This window comes from Chionomys nivalis, chromosome 8, assembly GCF_950005125.1.
Source record: "Chionomys nivalis chromosome 8, mChiNiv1.1, whole genome shotgun sequence".
Taxonomy (NCBI): domain Eukaryota; kingdom Metazoa; phylum Chordata; class Mammalia; order Rodentia; family Cricetidae; genus Chionomys; species Chionomys nivalis.
In genome coordinates this window covers 74856423-74872980 of record NC_080093.1, presented here as the reverse complement: position 1 = coordinate 74872980, position 16558 = coordinate 74856423, and the positions used below count along the sequence as shown (strand labels likewise).

At 44.0% G+C, this 16558-nt stretch overlaps 1 protein-coding gene across 2 annotated transcripts in view; it reads right to left on the bottom strand.

Moving 5' to 3' along the window:
* Cog7 (component of oligomeric golgi complex 7) overlaps window positions 1–16558 on the bottom strand; it is a 67340-nt gene that overhangs the window by 25076 nt on the left and 25706 nt on the right. For both annotated transcript variants that reach the window (XR_009057614.1, XM_057779735.1), the window contains exons 7-10: window positions 15201–15399; window positions 8157–8284; window positions 7091–7245; window positions 1985–2101 (exon numbers count right to left, since the gene is read on the bottom strand). Coding sequence is in view for 1 of the 2 variants with exons in the window: in XM_057779735.1 (XP_057635718.1) it covers window positions 1985–2101; window positions 7091–7245; window positions 8157–8284; window positions 15201–15399 (599 nt within the window). In the remaining variant the exon portion in view is untranslated. The remainder of the gene's footprint in view (window positions 1–1984; window positions 2102–7090; window positions 7246–8156; window positions 8285–15200; window positions 15400–16558) is intronic.

The window sequence follows — 16558 nt, the reverse complement described above, 5'->3', positions numbered from 1 at the left end:
CAGTGGCGAGGGCAGGGTCCTCCTGATGTACTCCATGCTAATAGCACTTCTGCTATGAATCACAATTCTACCCAATGCTGCCTCAAACAGCTTTATGGTTCCAAACTACTGGGTTTTAACTTTAAGAAAATTGGCTGGAAGTACTCAGTACTTAAAATTTGAAAGTGAATGTAAATACTTACTAGACAGCTACTATTTGCTGTCTCCCTCTCACACATGAAACGCAGATGCTGATCCATCCATTTGCTTCTCAGAAATAAGACTGGGTGACTGCGTTTCATAATCTTTTCATTTTGAAGAAATATCATGCCAGCCCGCAGGTTCTGGTTACTGGTCCTTCCATAGCAAACTCATAATGTTGGGACAAACTCAAAGATTGAAAACACCCCCAGCCTAGTTAACTTTTAACTCTCTCCGAAAGTGCCTGTCATCACCAGGGTATCTGGGCATTCCATCTCGAGAAAGGTTTATGAGAAAGTAAAATATTCCACTCGTGCAGGAGCACCAGAGCAGCCTCGTGCAGAATACTTCCTGCTGTGCCAAGACCCCCATGGGGGAACAGATGCAGTCAGCACCCAAAACATCCCCGTCCATAAACATAAACAGAACAGAGGCCATAAGGTGGAACCCAAGATGATCTGCAGTAGTCCTGGTTCACCCTGGCCCCCTTCAGTGGCTGTCTGAGCTCTGGCATTCACAGCATGTACCATGATGTTGCCATGTGACACACCCAAGCCAGGGGACAGGCAAGACGCGTAACCGGATGAAGTGGGTCAGCTGAAGAGCAGCTTCCTCTGGAACACAATCCTTAAAAAGCAGTTTTTCTGAACACAGCGGTCGGCGACTTCAGCCGCCAGCCCCATTGTCTCTGTGACAATGTAGACCACTCTGTGCCACAGCCTCAAATTTTGTAGGCAATTCCAGAGATCTGGATTGTATTCAATTTGTTTTACTTGTTGGCGATGAATCCAAAATTCTTTTAAATGCTATGATGGTAAGGGTGTCTGTGAGTCAGAGACTTTTCAGCTGAACACACCAGGGCCAAACCTCCCAACCCACTGCTGATCACACTCCCTAATGGCCCAAAAGTCACATGAGCTCTTCAGAGAGTAGCTGTGAACAACATGAGAGGGTTAGTTCAATGCCTGCTACTCAACTCCTGAAGGACCCTTTCCAAAGGCTTCTCATACGAGGAAGTGCTGTGGTTCTTAGACCCAAAACAGGACAGACCAGCTCATCTGTGCTCTCCAAAATACAGCTGTACACTTTAGCTTTGGGAAAAAGACAAAAACAAAAACAAAACAAAAAACCATAGGCTACAGGGAAAGAGATCTCATACCAAATGTAGAAGTTTGTCATTAAAGAAGACAAGGCATTTGTAAAGAATTTTTTTTTAAATACTTCACAGGGGCTAGAGAGATGGTTCAGAGATTAAAAGGCCTTGTTCTTGCAGAGGAGAAAAGTTCAGTTTCCAGTACCCATGTGGTGGTTATCCTAACTCTGGTTCCAGTGGATTTGATGCCCTCTTCTGGCCTCCTCTAGTACTGCATGCACATAGTGCACAGACATAGATGCAGGCAAAACACTCATTATGCATAAATTAAAACTATATAAATATTTTTTAAAAATAAGCAAATATTTTACAAACTATAGAGATATTTTTTGTATTTTGTTGTGGGTAGTTGTTTCGGTTTTTTATTTATTTGGCTGTTTAAATTTAGCTATTAGTTTTTTAAAAGCCAATGAGCCAGGATCACATACACCTTTGAGGCAGTGGCACTCGGGAGGCGGTGGCAGGCCAAAGCCTGATCTACATAGTAAGTTCCAGACCCATCAGGACTACACAAAGGGACCCTATCTCAAGACAAACAAAGGCAGTGAGAGAGAAAAAAGGAGCACCTCATAAATGCACATATTTTATAGAGCATTTCATGGCCAAGCTTTCTGGTTCCACTTGGCACACACACCACAGCATCCACATTACCTGACAGAGTTCTGAAAAGCGGTCCAATCCTCCTGGAAAAGGGAGTTGGGAGGAATATCATCCAGTCTGCACTTTTTCCGAATCGACAGGAGAGCATTGGTGAAATGAGACACATACCTAGGGAGGAGTAGGGAATGACAGCTCTAAGGACAGCTCAAGCCCCACAGTTGTGGACAAACTGTCAGCCCTGCAAATGTCCTTCAAGGCTTCTGTCACAGAGTAACAACACTTAGGAACCTCTGACTACAGAAACATCTCCAGGCCATTTAATAAAAGACCGGACGGCCTTAAGGGATGCTCTGGATGAGGAGGGAGGGGATGGCCACCAAATGGAATCCAAGGACCAACAAGGCGAGATGCTGCTGCTCCATAATGGCCCGTCCGAGCACATGCACTGCTCTGGGATAGGTTCTAGAAATGTTGCACAACACACAGCCCACTGCTATGCAGTTGCTGATATTCTGGGTACTTTTGCAATCTAGACCAGCCAGGGCAGGAAGACGAAAGCCCAGTGGCAGGAAAGAGGAACAAAGTTAGACTCAAGGTGGAGACCCTCACAGGCTGCTCTGATGGCACTCAGCACACCTCGGCTTTAGGCAGGTGTCTTGGTACCTTCGGACCTCAGTTCTCTCATCTCTAAAACAGATTTAATGGTGTCTTCTGTATTATCTTATGAATAAATGAAGCAGCATACAATCTCCGAAAGCATGAATGAAAGGTCTTTGGTAAGGCATTCTTTTAAGGATGTAATATCCTCCATGTGCCCTCGGGAGGGGGAGAAGGATGGGGAGGGAGGTTGTGTCCTTATAACATCTGTGAATCACAAGAAGCCTAACCTCCCTCGACAGAGCAGAACGTCAGAACATCATGCCTGGGCCTGAGAGGAAAGTTGTGTAGTGAAGGAAAAGGCCATTCCCTTTAAGTGGAGGAACTGACCTCGGACACTCCACAACCTGCAGACACTGCACAACCACTCTGTTCCCTTTACAAAGACCTTCCAGGCAGAGGCCTCAAGAACAAACGGGCAGGATAACGGCTTCAGTTTGAGAATTAAGCAACTGGAGCGGCCAGCAACGATGACAAATGCGCCAAGGACAGGCTGCTCCTGGGCCGCTGAGCAGACAGGGGTTTCACCGTCCCTCAGTCCAGCATGCAGAACACAGCGTAGCTTTGATCCCATTACTTATACAATATATTATACTCCGGTTTGGGTGTCCACCACCAGAGAGCTACTCACTGGTAGAGACATCAGTCATAATCTTTTCCTTAATATCCACTGCCCTCAGTTTACGTGAAGCAAAAACTCTGAAACTCAGAGAGGAGCAGTAACCCATACATAATCCTGGATCCTAAGGTGCCAGGACCAGGCTGAGCCCAGGCTGATGGATTTCCAGCACCCCATGCCTGCGACAACTGTGAAGTCACCTTTCTATAGCCACGTTATGGGCTAACTTAGTGTGCAGGGCCAGAGTGCACGTCAGGCCATTCGTTCTGCCCCATCTGCCCCACCCAGCCCCAAGACTTTCTCCCCCGTGACAAGAGTTCACTCACTTGAACCCTGATAAAATTAGCTTCAACCCAGAGGGGTGGTGGTTTTATTCCCAACACTTGGGAGGCAGAGGTAGGCGGATCTCTGTAAATTCAAGGCTAGCCTAGTCTACAGAGCTAATTCCAAGACAGCTAGGGCTCTTACACAGAGAAACCCTGTCTCAAAAAAAAAAAAAAAAAAAACAAGCAAACAAAAAAATTAGCTTCAACTCCATTTATAAACTCAGTGATATTAGTAATATTCAAATTCTAGAGACAGTGACCTCACTGCCCCATATACTTTGGTATACGGTAAATTTTAATGCAAACATTAATTATTTTCCAATCATAAAAACAACAAACAAAAGAAACGTCAAGCTGGTAAGTGCTCAGAGGAGTAAGAGCTAGAGAAAGAATATGCCTGAAAAGGTCGGGACCTCATTCTCATAGCAGAAGTGACGGATAAGATTTTAAAAGTTGATAAAGTCTTACTTATTTGCAAAGAAGAATCAGAAAACCAAAAGCAAAGCATCCCAACATGCTACCTTTGTGGAAAGGACTGAAAGCCGACAGAAGGGGAGCATATTTTACATTTTGTGTTTTATATTGGAGGGCTATGTCTAGAAGCATTGTTTCTACTACCGTAGAGAATAGTTTTTAGATCTCAAGAGAAAAGCTCTCCACTCACAAAACCCTGATGATGGCAGGACAAGAAGAGGTTTTAAAAAATGAGGCAGGGACTGGAATGAGGTGGCACACATCTTTAATCCCAGCACTTGGGAGGCAGAAGCAAGTGATCTTAGTGAGTTCAAGGCCAGTGTGGTCTACAAAGTGAGTCTAGGACAGTTAAGGCTGTTATACAGAGAAATCCTGTCTTGAAAAAAACAAAAATAACAAAGCGAAAGAAAAAAAACAAGCAAACAAAACAACAACAACAAAAAGAGGCAGGGTGTGAGTCACCTGGAAACTTAGCTCAGTGATTAAGAACACTGAATGATCTTGCAGAAACCTGGGTTCAGTTCCCAGCACCCACATGGCAGTTCACAATAATCTGTAACTCCAGTTTCAGGGGATCAATGCTGCCTTCGGACCTCCATGGATACCAAACAAGCACATGGTACACAAACAGGCATGCAGGCAAAACATTCATGCATACAAAACAAACTTAAAAGAAAAAAATAGTAATAAGGAAACACTAGACTCACTACTAATGCTTCTCTCTTTCCAGAAACACACATGGGTTCATCTGGACAAACCTCTAACCCATAAGGTCTCAGCAGGGCTGCCTGGGGTGGGGCTGATGGCCACAGCCAAGAACACTGGGCTCACAGGGGCAAGCCTGGTATTTCTGGAATGACAAGAGCTCCCTCCCTAACATCCTAAGCAAAGTAGCATTCAGCTCAGTAAAGGAGTCTGGAAATGCAGTTACCTCAGGAGGCCCTTGGAGAGTGTAACAATGTATGTGCAGCTCCAGTTCACAGCTGGCCGGCCTGTGACTGTGTCTCCCCACAGCCCGAGGTAATGTGCATAGCCCTCGGCCAGCACCATGAAAGCTACCCAGCAGGCTCAAGTTTTTCGAGCTAGAGCCAGCTTGGTTTCCCCATGTCCTGAGACTCAAATTTATGTAGTGTTTTCAGAAGTAGGGTCTTACTGTAAGTTCTGAAGGGTGACCAAAAGCCACGGCAATAATTCACGTTGTTTGAAGAAGGCTATGGAACTCCACTGACAACTAAAAAAGACACAATCCATATCTAACACTATTGTTTTGTTTTGTTTTAATTTGCTAGTGTATGGTAACTAGGGCAAGATATGCCCACTAGTGTAATAGCTTCATAAACATTATGGGAACAATCAAGCACTTTCTAAGTGGATTTAAGACCTGATCCACAAAATGAAACTTGTACTGTTTGCACGAGCAAAAACCTGTGGTTGGCTATGCCGCAGGTTGTAGAGAAAACTTAATACTATCACTCAACTAGATGGGCAGAGTAATAAACTGTCCTCTAACCTGTCGCCTCTACACCCACGGGTCAGTGCATAGACGGATATCAGTACAGTGACTCACAGCCAATCAGCGTGCACAGAGCACAAGACTCGAGTGCTCAGCTCTAAAGGAGACAGCTATGTCACTCCAACCCCAGAGCCAGGAGTCATCACAGAGAGGTGGAAAGACTGTAAGAGCCAGAGGTGCTGGATGTCTGCAAAGAAACAGCATGTGCTGGACATGACAGCCCCATCGCCCACGAACTCACAGAAGCTGTGACTGTGTGTAAGACATCTACACAAGACCACGCCTGCCAAAATCCAAGCACAGGTGGAAGAAGAGTCATGGAGTTCTACCCCTAGCCGAGGAGCTGTTGGCAACTGATGGCTGCTGGGGAAAGAGAGTCTTAGAGTCAGTTTTCTTCAAAGACGCAGTCCCCAAGAGGCTACCCATGTGCCTAACACACATGCACATACTGGCAGTACTAAGTAGACCCTGGGTGTAGAAAAGAAAGAGCACATGAGGTTGAGAAGGAAAGTGGTAGAGGAGAGAAGGAAGAAACTGGAGAGAACAGAAATGGGGGGCATATTTGACCAAAAAACATTACATAAATCCTGGAGGATGTCCACTCCCAAGGACCCTCAGGCCTCTGTTACATGGCCAGAGGGCCCAGTCTCCTTCCCTTTCTTTCTTTCTTCCTTTCTTTCTTTCTTTTTTTTTTTTTTTAAAGATTTTATTTATTGCTGGGCGGTGGTGGCGCACGCCTTTAATCCCAGCACTTGGGAGGCAGAGGCAGGTAGATCTCTGTGGGTTTGAGGCCAACCTGGTCTACAAGAGCAGGTTGTGAGCAGTCAGTGCTCTTAACCACTGAGCTACTTCTCCAGTTCTCTTTTCCTTTCTTTCAGTGACAAGTTTCAGGTTTTACTTTTTGGGTACTAGGTGGTTCCCCAGTGTCCTCATGTATGCAAACACTCTGCCTCTGGTGACCCCAACCCCTTAACAGTCACCTCTATCTCCTCCATATTTTCCCAGGCAAGCAGGGACCTGTTCTGGTTTTCTCTACAAACTTGCCTGTTCTGGGCATTTCAAATGGATGATGTTCTGTAAGTAGCTTATTTCACCTCTAGGCTATTTATAACACATTTTTATTTTACTTTAAAATTTTTATTATTTGTGTGTGTGTGTGTGTGTGTGTGTGTGTGCACTCATGCGCGCATGTGTGTTTGTTTTGGTTTTTCCGAGACAGGGTCTCTCTACATAGCCCTGGTTAGCCTTGAACTATATAGATCCCACTGGCTTCAAACTCACAGGTATCTGCCTGCCTCTGCCTCTGTGCTGGGATTAAAGGTGTGTGACACCACGCCCGGCTCACTTGACATTTTAAATTATGTATTTAGTCTTATGCCACTGGATGAACGTGTTGATAACTTCCAGTGCTCCACCTAAGCAAATGGTGTTCCTCTGAGCACCCTTTGGAACATCCTCTTGGGCTCAGGGACAGGTGTGTTCACAGCAGAAACACAGAATACACTCTCAATTGGAACAGACACAACCCTCCAAGATGACCAGCCCTGCCCCCGGCTTCCTCAGCTTACTTGGCAAAGAGGGATTTCAGAGCTGTCAGCAATCCACAGGTCCCCAGGCCATTGGTGAACTTAGCACATCTGTCAACAGCTGCAGATGCCAGGCCAAAGAGCTTGTGCACAGAGTGGCTCAGCTCCTGAACGCAGTCAATCACTTCCCCGTGCTCCTGGGCAGTAGACAGAGATAAACAAAAGCCTCATCAGACTTGAGAATGCTGATGTACATACCACTAATACAGAACCCACCAGCATTTACATGGGATGGCTGGCAAGCCCACTCACCTGTGGCTAAATCACCTAAGAAACCAAAATACCATCCCTAACTGTAATGGTTCAAAAACCCGAGCTGTGCACACACAAACACACATATGCAAACATGGATGGTCAGTAGTTTTATGTGGCTGGTGACAGCAAAAAAATTAACTCCTGGCAGAAAAATACAACCAAAATTTAGCTATCTTGTCCTCACATTCTTCATTTCTTTCCTCTTTTACTGTGATTATTAAAATAGTTCTTCACCTTCCATCCCTCTAGCTAGGATGAACTTCCCTGATTAGACACTCGAAGGAGTGCGACCGGGGAAGCGCCTCCTGCATGACCAGAACAGAACTGAGGCAGCAGACTTCAACTACTGTTCAGTCAAGGCTTCTCGAGCAGCTCACCTCACGCTGGACTTCTCAAAGGACCCAAAAACAGATACTGTCTGACACAGAGATGGCCTTGACCCCTTGAGAACGTACCTGCTCTGAAACCCTTGAGACAAAAGGCAAAAGACCAACTCAAGACAGAATCCCTAAGTTGAAGAAATAGAGAGTTAGGATTTAAGTCTCTCTGTTTTACTTTGTTTGCTTTACCTTTTAACTGGTGGTCTGAAATGAAAATAGAAGCACATTGATAGCTTTATTTATTTTATATTTGGACTGCAAGAGTACTCGAGGCATTTAAAGCCAACCAATTTGCCTTCCTCCTCTTCCTTTCCTCCTCTCTTTCACTTGATCCCACCCCACCCCTCTGCCACACAGAGCCAAGCGCCTAGCACACAGAATGTTTGATAAACTGCAGCATTGTCAGACATTACCAGAGGCACAGCACTGATCTGTATAAGAAGGTTGTTCTCCTCCATGTCGCCGTACTTTAGCTGATAGGGTTTATATGGACCATACACAGCATCCACCAGCTCCACAACTTTCACCAGGTTGTGGTCCTCTGTAGGGAACAAGAAATTAGAATAGGCAAATAATCTGAAACTGGTTGCTGGAAAAACAATAGGAAAAAGGCACTCTCCTGGAACATTCCCTGATCTGTATACACTGCATTAATCTGCTTTCTCAGTCATGAAAGCGCCTGTGGTTCCCAAAGCAAAGATCTGGGCTTCACGTGTTGTTTGCTTCAAGTAGTATTGCATACACCATGCCCCTAAAGAGTTGAGAGCCATCACAGTGAAGACCTGGGAGCGGTGATGCACGTCCACAATGTCAGGGAGAGGTGACAGGAGGTATTCCAGGTCATCCTCAGCTACACAATAAGCTTGAGGTCGACCTAGGCAACATGAGACTTCTCTCAAAAAGCCAAACCAGGGGCTAGAAAGATGGTTCAGCAGTTAAGAGCATATTCTGCTCTTAAGGACTTGAGTTTGGTCCCCAGCATCCAAATGAGGCTGCTCACAGTCACCTTTAATGCCAGCTCCAAAGCCTCTGGTCATCTATACTCATGTGCACATAATCATATACATACACATAATTTAAAATAATGAAAATAAATTTTAAAAACAAACAAACAGCATTTATCGGGGGCAGTGAGATGAATCACAGCAGGGAAAGAAACTAAGGCCTAATGACCTGAGTTTGGTTCCGGGGACTCACATGGTAAGGGAGAATCAACTTCTACAATTGCTCTCTGACCTCCATATGTGTGCCATAGCACGTCCATGCTCACACGCATACATACTAAATAAACAGTGAGAAATAAAACCACATTTGACAGGGTCAGGAACTGACTAGGGAGAAGCGGCCCTGTGGGCGATCCTCTCCCCTACCCCACCATCTGCAGTGATCCGGAGAAGGCGTTCTGCACAGGGCTGGGAAAACTGCATCTCCACATGTAAAAATATCAGATTAGACATGAATCTATTGCGCTGAACAAAAATTAGATCCAAGAGAATCAAATGCTAAAACATCTAGAAGAAAACACATCCAGTGTAGGCAAGGGCTTTCTGAGTAGACCACATTCACCTAGGGATTCATGAGGGAAACAGTCAGCAAGTAAACTCACAAAAGCAAAAGCTCCTGAACAGCTAAGGAATTGTTAATCAGTCAAGTGAAGAAGAAACCCACAGCATGGGAGAGAATTTCTGTCAGCTATGCATCTGACAGAAGATTCATATCCAGAATACATAAAAATTCAAAAAACGAAGAGTCAAGGAAACAAATGACCCAATTAAAAAATGGGCTAGGGATCTAAAAGGAGAGTTCTCAATAGAGGAAATAAAAATGACTAATAATTACCTCAAAAATATTTAGCATTCTTAGAAGATAGGGGAAAGTAAATTAAAATACTTGAGATTGCATCTCACCCCAGTCAGAATGTAGAATGGCTAACATCAACAAGACAACTGACAAGAAATCCTGGTGAGGTTGTAGAAAAGGAGGACCCTCCTTCACTACGGGAAGTCAAACTGATGCAGCCACTCTGGATATCAGTGTGGAGAATCCTCAAAAAACTAACACTAAATCTATGCCATGACTCAGACACACACATTCCTTGGCATCTGCCAGAGGACTCGGCACTCTGCTCTACAGACTTTTGGTCAGCCATGTTCATTGTTCCTCTACTCACAACAGCCAAAAAATGGAAACAACCCAAATGTCCTTCAGCTGATGAATAGATAATGAAAATGTGGTGCAGTAAAGCAGTGCTGGCGCACACCTTTAGTCCCGGCACTCGGGAGGCAGAGACAGGCGGATCTCTGATGCTGAGGCCAGCCTGGTCTACAGAAGGAGTTCCAGGACAGCCAGGGCTACACAGAGAAACCCTGTCTCAAAAAACCCAAAATAAATAAATAAATAAATAAATAAATAAATAAATTTTAGGGTGTGGTGCAATACTATGCAGCTGTGAAGAAAAATGAAATCATGAAATATTCAGATGGATGATGGGTGGACATAAAATATTATATCGAGTGAGGTAACCCAGAAAAGACAAACACTGCATGTAAGAAAGAGGGATCAGGAAGGATAAAGGAAACAAGAGAAGGAGAGAAGAAGAAGGGAGGAAAGGCAAGCAGGCTGCTGTTGCTGCTTTGTTTGTTTAAGCAGGGTCTCATATATTTCCATGCTGGCCTCAAACATGCTTTGTAGCTGAAGACGACATCGAACTCCTGACCCTCTTGCCTCTACCTCCAAAGTCATGGATGACAGGACACGCCCAGTTTATGTGGTGCTGGGGTTCAAACTCAAGGCTTCATGCATGCTAAGAAAGCACTCTTGTCACCTGCACTCCCATCCTCTGCCCTATTCCCATCACTTCTTTACAGCAAAATGCCAGTCAGGAAATGTAGGAAGAAAGACAGAATTAGGAAATCATTTCTTAGCCAGGCGGTGGTGGCGCACGCCTTTAATCCCAGCACTTGGGAGGCAGAGGCAGGCGGATCTCTGTGAGTTCGAGACCAGCCTGGTCTACAAAGGGAGTTCCAGGACAGGCTCCAAAGCTACAAAGAAACCCTGTCTCGAAAAACCAAAAAAAAAAAAAAAAAAAAAAAAAAAAGGAAATCATTTCTTTTTTTGGTGGGGAGAGGAGGTTGGTTTTTCAATACAGGGTTTCTCTGTGTAACAGCCCCAGCTGTACTAGAACTAGCTCTGTAGACCAGGCTGGCCTCGAATTCACTAAGATCCGCCTGCCTCTGCCTCCTGAGTGCTAGAATTAAAGGCAGGCACATCATTGCCCAGTTTGGAAATCATTTCTTTGTAATCAGCAATATAAGAGTTTATTCAGATAGGCTGTATCAATGGATGTTAAGGTTACTGAATAAATATATATAGCTTATTGAAGAGAAAAGACAGCATTCTAGGGCATGGAAAATTCTACAAGAAAGCTATTTTCTTCAAAGATGTCACTGTCACAAAAAAAAGAAGGTAAAATGACTGTTAGATTAAGAAAGTAAAGAGAGGTCACCAAAGGTAATGTACATACACTAAACTGGCTCTCAGAGGGAGACAGAGGAGGAAGCAGTTAGAAAGATCTCTCCAGAGCTGGCAAAATCTGAATACAAGCGATAAACTACATATTAAATGCTTGGATATAATAATGACAACAATCTATTATATACACATTATAAAAGCTGGGCATGGTGGTGCATTTTGTAATCCCAGTAACTAAGGAGATCAGGAGCTCATGGTCACCCTCAGCTACCTAGTGAATTAAAAGCCAGCCTGGACTAAATGAGATCATTTCTCAAAAAGCCAAAAACAATATAAATTTAGTATATATACATATACACACACACACAAAAATGCTATTCCTAGATGGCAAGCTGAGGATGACTATTTTCTTTTATTGTCAAGATTTTGTACAATAAATATATATAGCTTATTGAGGTAAACTTAAGAGCTGGAGAGGTGGCTCAGTGGTGATTATCACCACCACTCTTACAAAGGACCTAGGTTCGGTTCCCAACACCCACACGGTGGCTCACAACCATCTATAATTCTAGTTCTCAGGGCCCCAACACCATCTTCTGTCCACTATTGCACCAGACACATATATGATGCATGTGTGTGTGTGTGTCACAGTCAGTCAACATACCCGTACATAACAAAAACTAAAAATAAAAAAATGAACCTAAATTTTCATATTGCTTTCTATTGTACAGCCTTTCATATATTTTACATTGTATCATGTATATGTATTAACTATTAAATAACAAAAAGTTAAAGATAAAAGTTAAAAATATGTCTGTAACATAACATAAATAATGGGAGAAAGTCCACTATATAAAAATCTTTTAAGAACATAGGCTAAGCCGAGTGCCATGCCTTTAATCCCAGCACTCGGGAGGCAGAGGCAGGCGGATCTCTATGAGTTCGAGGCCAGCCTGGTCTACAAGAGCTAGTTCCAGGACAGGCACCAAGCTCCAGAAAAATCCTTTCTCGAAAAACAAAACAAAACAAAAAAAAAAACAAAAAAAAAGCAAACAAACAAAAAAGAACATGGGTTAAATTTTTAAGAGTGGCATTAGGGGAAATTTTCATTTGTATTACAGATTCTTTGTCAGAAAATTTTGCAACACATATTTTTATTGCTTTTTATACATGTACTCAATAATGCATTGCTTTAAAAGAATTGCTCTAAAAAAATTAATGAAAACTAGATTAAATCTCCAAACAGATAATTTTAAAACATTAAAAACCAAAGTGATAGGTCATTAATTTTCTAAGAACTAAGAAATGATGGAAGAAAGAAAGAACGCAATGCTGGGGAGGGTGGCTAGGTGGGTGGTGGGGGCACCACTAACCCAAGGGACAGGAGAAGGCACAAGTGTGATGGGTACCTTTAAATTGCCCTGGGCATAGCAGCTGCAGCTCTACACTTCTAAAACCTCAAGGCTGGGTCAGAAACTCTCCCCAGACAGTTAGTAAAGATTTTACTTAAACAGTAACTATTTAAGTAAAAAAGTATGCCATAGGGTCAGGCATGCCACTATCTGCCATTAATCCCAGCACTCAGGAGGCAGAAACAGGAGGATCTCAGTGAGTTCAAGGCCAGCCTGGTCTATGTAGAGAGTTCCAGGACAGCCAGGGCTATGTAGACCCTGTCTCAAAACAAGCAAACCAAAATGCGTGCCACAGTCATGAAGCAGCCATTAGAAGCCAGGTTTTAGGATAACAATAACCTAAGAAAATACTCATTCTATTATCCTTCTTTAAATGTTTGTGTGTACAGCACGTGAGGAATCCAGAGAACAATGCTGGGTGTCATCCTCAGGAATGTCATCCACCTCCTTCGAGACATGGTCTCTCTCTGGCCTGGAGCTCATCGATTAGGCTAGACAAGCTGCCCAGTGAGCCCAGGAAGACTCCCGTTTCCGTCGTCCCAGTACTAGAGTTACAAGCATGAGATGCTATACCTAGCTTTTTTCATATGGATGCTAGGGCTGAATTCAGGTCCTCATGCTCAGAGGCAGGCACTTTGCCAGCTGAGTACCTCCTGGCTCCCAGTATATATTATTTGAAACCAAAAAGAATGTAAGATTATACACCACCAATATTTTAAAATATTTTGCCAGGAATGGTGGTTCATGCCTTTAATCCTAACATTTGTGAAACAGAGTCAAGTAGATCATTGTGAGTTTGAAGCCAGCCTGGTCTACATAGTGAACTCTTAACAAGTCAGCCAGAGCTACATATTGGAACCTTGCATAAATAAATAAATAAATAAATAAATAAATAAATAAATAAATAAATAAATTTTTATGGGTTATGTACATTATTGTAGTATAGCATATATGCATATAATATCAATATACAATGCATTAAACAGGTTTTTCGCAATAACATAGTAGTTATACATTATATAGTATATGTTAAATATTTATGAAGTATGCTAAACATATTTTATATATTAAATATTTATATTAATGCTTGTAAATAGTATGCACTTATTTAATTGTTGAGGCAAATTGGAATTTTGAGACAGGATTTCACTACATAGCTCAGACTGGTCCTCCTTCCTCAGTCTCCCAAGGACCAGGGTTGCAGGGCATGCCAGCAAGTCCAGCTTCAATGTGCATTTACATATGAACTGCTGGGAGGAATAGAAAAGAATGCAACTGCTATCTCTTTCTTAATGATTAAATTACAGATCATTTTCATGCTCCCTGTTTTGCTACTGGGGTTATTTTGTTCTGTTTTGTTTTTTTGAAACAGGATTTTTCTGTGTAGCTCAGGCTGTCCTGGAACTCACTCTGTAGACCAAGCTAGCCTCAAACTCAGAAAGCCACCTACCTCTGACTCCAGAGTGTTCGGATTAAAGTGGTGGCTCTGTTATTGTTTTGGGATGGGGTCAAACTATGTAACCCAGGCTGGATTTGAATCCAATACATCTGAGTACTGAGATACATGCATACACCACCACATCCATCTTTCCAAAAGTATTTTTGACTTAAATCAATTTAAAAAAAAAAAAAAAAAAAAAAACAGTTGGAAGGCCTCAGCTGGAATTACTAGAAATCTAAGCTTTCATGCTGACTTCAGAGGGTGGTTCTCAAGTCTTTAAGAAAGTCCATCCTTAGGGAGGAATGGATATAACCTGTTCTCTGCCCTACCTCGGCCAGCCTGCTCTAGCAGGGTACCCAGGCTAAGCATTCTCTAGTCACTTGGGCCAGGGCATCACAGTCCTCTGGAAACCACCCACATGACTGTGCATCTCCCACAAGTGAGGCCACAACACCTATGAATCATCAGGAACCTGAACAATAAGCACACTCCCTGGAATGTACAGGCAATTAAACACAATGTAATTAAAGAGAATAACTATTAAATAAACGAAGTCTGTGACACCCCGCAGCCACATGGCAGAATGAGGCCTTCTTGAAGCAATTTCCTGACTTGACAGCAGCATGTGTCACAGGTCTATGTTGCTTTCCTACAGGTGGAAAACAGCTGGGGAGCTCGGCGTCCCGGCGTCCCGCACACTCTGCTCACAGCTGGCCACTGGGAATAGCCACTTTCCCCACAGTCGCTTCAGGCCGGTCAAGGCTGCTGTGCCCTTCACAACCTCCCCTCTAGCCTGTGTTCCCGCAAACTTAATGTTTAGGTCCAACTGTCTAAGGCTTTGACTTAAAACAAAGAGGCTCCTCCCACTGAAACCTGCTGCCAGCTCACTGCCACTCCTACCTCCCTCTTTCACACTCTCAGGCATAGCAGAAGTGTCTGTCCCTGCCTTGGACACTGAGCCAGGCGAGTACGCTGAACTCCACTTCCATGCAGGCACTGTTTTCACGGGAAAGCTCTCCACATGAGTCGAGAAACACTGACCCCTTTCCCTTCCATACAGCTACCTGAGACAGTAAACAAGCCCGGCCCCAAAGCCAGTAAAGACGAGCCAGACAGGAGGTAGGAATGCTTACGGAGGTGGGGGAGCAGTGCCATCTCCAGCCCCTTGGCAAAGTGGGCGGTGGTGTCATAAAACTCCAGCAGTCTGGTGAGCTCCAGCTCGGGTCCCGCTCTCTCCACGCCTGCACTGAGGCACATGGGCAGGGAGGGCACCAAGGCCCCCAGGGTCTGAATCAGCAGTACCGTCACCACCTCGTGGGGGTTCTTGAAAACCTGCAATGGGAGGGAGGCACGTGCGTCAGTGCACAGGAGCCAGCTGTCTCCCGATGGCTCCAAGGCCCCTTAGGACTGCTCAAGATGGGCCATCAGGGAGTCCCAAGTTTCCCTCACCGGGAAAACTGGACAGACAGAATGGAAAGTGGCAGGAGCCGCAATTTGGCCAGAAAAGCGCGTCTATCAACGGCCAGCATGCCGACTTACTCAAGCTTCCCAAACGCCTGGTACAGCACTGAGACAGTCATCAGCGAAGACTCAGGTGACAACCGAGAGACTGAAGGATGAAAGGTCGAGCAGGGGCGAACGCAGGAGAGGGCTACACTGACTAGAGCTGGAGGCCACGCACAGCCAGAGCCTGGCCTGAAGTCACTTCTCTCTGCGCACATCTCTTGAGAAAATTAAATAACATACAAATTCCGTTTGGAAAATACTCTCAACCTCCCTGTGCTGATTATTACCTTTCTACTATGACCCAGATAGGTGCAAACATGAACTCAGATATAAGAATTAGTCTTAGAAAAGCTGAATGCCATGTGGGTGGGTGGTGGTGGCGCACGCCTTTAGCCCCAGCACTCAGGAGGCAGGGGCAGGTGATCTCTGAGTTTGAAGCCAGCCTGGTCTACAAAGTGAGTTCCAAGGCAGCCAGAGCTGTTACACAGAAAAAATAAAATAAACAAAAAAAAGCCAAACACCAAAATAGATACAAATGAAAACTATAGCCAACAAAATTCAAACTTTATTCAAAGTTACCTTAATAGAAATGAAACTAAAATTGAGCATAACAAAACTTACAGGATGCAGCAAAAACAGATCAAGGAGGAGAATTCACAGCTATAAATGCATACAGTAAAGATCTCACATCAGTCACCTAACTGCATGCATTAAAGAACTAAGGATAGGGATGCAGGTCGGTGGGGCAGTTCTTGCCTGTCAATCATGCATGGCTCCAGTTCCCAAAACCACAAAAAACTAGGTGTGGTGGCACCCGCCTGGAGTCACAGCACTTGGGAAGTAGAAGCAAGCAAATCAGAAGTTCAAAGTCATCCTTAGCTAAACAGCGAAAACAAGGCCAGCCTGGGCTATATGAACTCTGCCTGAAAAAACAAGAACCAGAACTAGAAATATAAGAACCTAAATTTAAAGTCAGAAAAAGATT